Below are 4679 nucleotides of genomic sequence, written 5' to 3'. Positions count from 1 at the left end.
TCTCCTAGGTATAAGCAGCTTATGTTCCAGAATCAACCCCCGTGTACTCGCCCATGAGTTATATATTATATAGACATGCACATGCACTATAAATTGGAAGAGAATGTCTTTTATGCTAGTGGGTTATGAATTTTTATATAATTAGTTTATATGAGTTTGAGAGATTAGAGAGAAGAAAGGTTTGAATACAAAGATATAAAGGTGGGAAAGAGGGATGAAGGGCCATAAGGCCGTCTTTGGGAACTTGAACCAATATAAAATCACTCTCACAATTTGCTTGGCCATCAAATTCAGCAAAATCCCATCTTGAATTTTAAACTCCCAAAGCTCAATTTTCATTGGCTTTTAAGATCTGCTTTGTACACCTCAGTTTTCCAAGCACCTCATTTCAGTCACAACCCGCCACTTCCACTACCTTTCAAAGAGCTCTCAATTCTATTGAGAAAATGAAGGTTAGTATGTGTGTGTGTGTGTGTGTATGAAAGAGAGAGAGGTAGAGAGTTTACATTATTTGTGCTTGCTTTTCTCTCTCTCTCTCTCTCTCTCTCTCTCTCTCTCTCTGTGAGTGAGTGAGAGAGATAGAGAGATTCACTCTCACGTAAAATGGATTGAAGTTTATGGTTCTCAAATGATGGTTGCCAATTTTTTGATTGCAGCTTCTTAGTTGGATGCAAAATAAGCTTAATGGGAAACAATGGAACAAAAAACCACACACAACTTCAACTACTAGTAAGTATTCCATTAACTTCTGTATTAGCTTTTTTCGTTGTCAATGGTGTGTTTTCACTCTCTTTAATTACTTCCTCGTGCAAAATTCTCTCTCAACAAGCCATCCATATTGATGGATTATAAACATTCAAGTAATTGTGTTGGAGAGAGAGAGAGAGAGAGAGGTTAAATTGAAGTACTTATTTTAATTTGATACGATCAACATTCATGTTCAATTCAACATTGAAGGAATTGAAGTGTGTGTTTGACAGGTCGGATCTAGATCCGATTTTAGAATTAGAATTTAATTTATATCTATATTTATTAAGATTAAATATTTTATTTATTTATTTATATTATAATAGTTAAGGTTTAGACAAGTAATATTCGTTCTCTGATTACTTTATCATTAGGTCAAAAGATCGATGTACCGTATCAAAAAAAAAAAAAGATGGATGTACAAGCTAGTTAAGATTAATTTAATCATAAAACAAAAAGATAGTTATGATATTTAGTAAGTCAGATCATGATCCTATAAAAAAAAAGATTTTAGTCAACGGATTGGATCTTACAAAGAAATTTAAGTCAACAGGTCGGATCTTATAAAAAGATTTTAGTTAATGGGTCGGATGAAGATTCTAGAAAAGAGATATATGTAAGTCAATAGGATGGATCCTAATCCCAGTCAAATTAATGTTTTGATTAAGTTCAATAACCGTACAAGTTCAAAACATGTTGACGTAAAGTGTACATTTGATTTTATTTGTCACTTCCCCTCAAACTTAGAGTGTGTTTAGGTTAGTATTAAAAAAAAATATTTATTTGGCTCATTGTTTATGGGGAAAATAAAAATGTCACTAGATTTACAGTGCACATATATTATACTTTTGTTGGTTATCTATGACATTTCCTAGGAAAATATTTTGAGTTCTTTACCATACCATAATTTATTGCAATTCTAGTGAGTCATAAATCAGATCCCAAAGTGCTTTGATTTTTATTTATTAGTCCACTTTCCCATAACAAAGGTGTGGAAAAGTTAATGAAAACCTGTGTCTACTATCCAAAAAATTGCTTGGCATATGCATTCATCAATTTGGACCGTTTGTCTGTTCAGATTTCTTATTGGAACGAGTATTGTTGCCTGTTGGTAACAAATAATATTTTTCACAAATTTTTTTTCCTCGAAAAAAGAAAAGAAGAGAAAAGAAAAGAAATTTGTAGGATTTGTAGTTTCAATAGGATCAACATTTTTCACCTTTTTTTTTCATAATTGCTAATATAACCTTTTGCGATTAGTGCATAATAAAAGTAGTTGTGACATACCAAAGTGAAGGTAATGTTGCTCCAAGCACAAAAGGATATATCAACTATAGCGAAAGCTAACTACATATTTCTAATTCTTAACATTTGGTACTTATGTAACCTCTATCTGCTAGATTTTCCATGTTTTATTTTTATTTATCTAGTGATTTTATCTCATTAAAATGAGCCTTGAGCACATATTATTATAACTATTAGATGAGTAAAATTTCTGTCCTTTTATTATGTAGATCATGTGAAACAAGAGCCCCGTGAAGAATTCAATGATTGGCCCCATGGATTGCTAGCAATTGGAACCTTTGGAAACAATGATTTAAAAGAAAATCCTGAAAGCCAAAATACTCAAGAGGGTCCCTCTTCATCTGAAGAAATAGTAGATTTTACTCCAGAAGAAGTAGGAAAGTTACAACAGGAGTTGACAAAGCTCTTACGTAAACCAAATGTGGAGAAGCAAATTGCTGATCTTCCATTGGATAGATTCCTTAATTGCCCATCAAGCTTGGAGGTTGATCGAAGAATTAGTAATGCTCTTTGTAGTGATTCGGACCAAAGAGATGAAGATATCGACCGGACAATTAGTGTCATACTTGATAAATGTAGAGACATTTGTGCAGACAAAAACAAGAAAGTGATTGGGAAGAAATCAATTTCTTTCCTTCTCAAGAAGATGTTTGTTTGTAGCAGTGGCTTTGCACCAGCACCCAGTTTGAGAGATACACTTCAAGAGTCAAGAATGGAGAAGGTATACACACAAATATGTATTAGCCTACAGGCTCACACATACATATATCAAATGTGTGCAAGTTGGCAAAGGTGTGAATTCACCACGAGCTTGCCTATGCTGCTCTGGCTTGGCATTGAAATGCATTCCATTTTGAGGCAAAGCCCACCAAACATGGATCTAACATTTTAACATCATTTTGTGCATATGCTAAACTTTTATAACATTACCATCCTATTTCCAGGCTAGATTTATAAAACTTGTACATATTGTTTTAGTACTAAAAAAGAGTTTTTTGTCATATTGGCCTACAGCTTTTGATGGTAATGCTTCACAAGAAGATGAACCATCAAAATAATGCTCGGCCATCATCTGCAAAGAGATATCTAGAGGACAAACAGAAGCCAAAGAAGGAAAAAGATGATGAACTGCGGAACAAAAATAATGATGGATGCAAATGGGTCAAGACAGATTCTGAATGTAACGTTACTCTTGGTTTGCAATTGGAATGAAATTCACATACATAACAAACACAAATAGATTAAGACATAGATTTCAAAAAACAATAAAAGAATATTGCACAAAATCTGGCATTAATTAGATATGTTCTTTGATTGCAGATATTGTTCTAGAGATATAAATCTGCTTTGATCTACACTATCACTTCACTTACTAGGTAAGGGAATCCCCTCTTTGAGCTTCACCAAAGATAACAATTTCATCTTTCTTAAGAGTATAATTTTGAATATGCTTTCTAATAATAATATAATTTTGCAGGATTCAAATGTTTATGCATTGGGTTCTAAGGATCTCAGATAGTTGGGATTACAAATCATCAAGAAACATTTTAGTAGTGGCTCATGAGAGGACTGCAAATTGGATGATCCATATATGTAGTTTTCTTTCTTTAGTTGACGGTGCTTCCCCTTTTTTTCATGGTTGTTTCTGTGGATAGACACAGTACAATGCATGTTATGAAATATCGTCAAAATGGTTTATGTAGCTGTACTGCCAAAGCTAGCATTTATTTTACATTTTTCAATCTATTTTACTACACCTTTTGTAAGATATTTTAAGGTGAAATAATATTAGATTGACATGGAATCATGGAGATACTCTTAGCTAATTCAGACAAGTTAATTTCCATGGAAGCGTTTATGCTTCTTGTAGCTAAGCAGGTTTTATATTCCGGTTAGTTCAGGATGCCATAGATGAGCAATTTAATTTGGTGACATGCTGCAAAATTGCCTATACCTTTTATTTACAGCTAAACTGAAAAAGAAAATAGGAAAAGAAAAAATTATAACATGTTCCAAATGATCAAATTAACTTGGCCGTTTGATATTAGGCTTATCAAAATAAATCACACTTAACTTGAAAATAACAAAAAATTCAATGGAGAAAAGACTCTTTAACCTTAAAAAATAAATCTAATATTTCAAAAAGAAGTGGTAAAGGCAACATTATTTGGGGTTTCTTAAGATGAAAAGGCCGTCTGATAATATATTTTTGTGATGCATTTGAGAGTTTTCGTTACAATAATAGTATATTAAGTGATATTTGATGATATTTTCAATGGAGAGAATCCCCTCCTTCAATTATTGAATTATAAAAAAAAGAAGAAGAAGCAGTTTATAAGTTATAAAGGCGGTAACCTCGCCAAAATAAGCTGATGTGTATAGCATAAAGTTCTGTTGACTGCAAATTACTGTCATTTAGAAAGAAAAAAAAATAGTAATAGATGATGTAAGTACCAACTCCCAACAATGTAGAGCAGGCTTTGAGCAGAGTAGAGCTTATTGATTATTATGAGTTCTTAATTTATTAAATCACATTTGTGCAACCAACACATCATCTTCATCATCCCCATTATACAAAATGAATGCTGAGGGAAGTCTATAAAAAGTTTTGAAAGTGCCAAACACAA

The 4679-nt window shown here is 32.6% G+C and overlaps 1 protein-coding gene across 1 annotated transcript; it reads left to right on the top strand.

Annotated features, from left to right (window-relative positions):
• Positions 1-446: 446 nt before the first annotated feature.
• LOC142634545 (protein DEEPER ROOTING 1-like) lies at positions 447-3392 on the top strand. Its single transcript, XM_075808848.1, has 5 exons — positions 447-452; positions 657-729; positions 2262-2773; positions 3067-3232; positions 3373-3392. Exons 1-5 carry the CDS (start codon positions 447-449, stop codon positions 3390-3392), a joined length of 777 nt encoding a protein of 258 aa, XP_075664963.1.
• Positions 3393-4679: the final 1287 nt, after the last annotated feature.

This window comes from Castanea sativa, chromosome 5 (genome assembly GCF_040712315.1).
Source record: "Castanea sativa cultivar Marrone di Chiusa Pesio chromosome 5, ASM4071231v1".
In the NCBI taxonomy this organism is placed as follows: domain Eukaryota; kingdom Viridiplantae; phylum Streptophyta; class Magnoliopsida; order Fagales; family Fagaceae; genus Castanea; species Castanea sativa.
The sequence above is the reverse complement of the archived record's forward strand: the minus strand, read 5'-3'. Positions and strand labels throughout refer to the sequence as shown.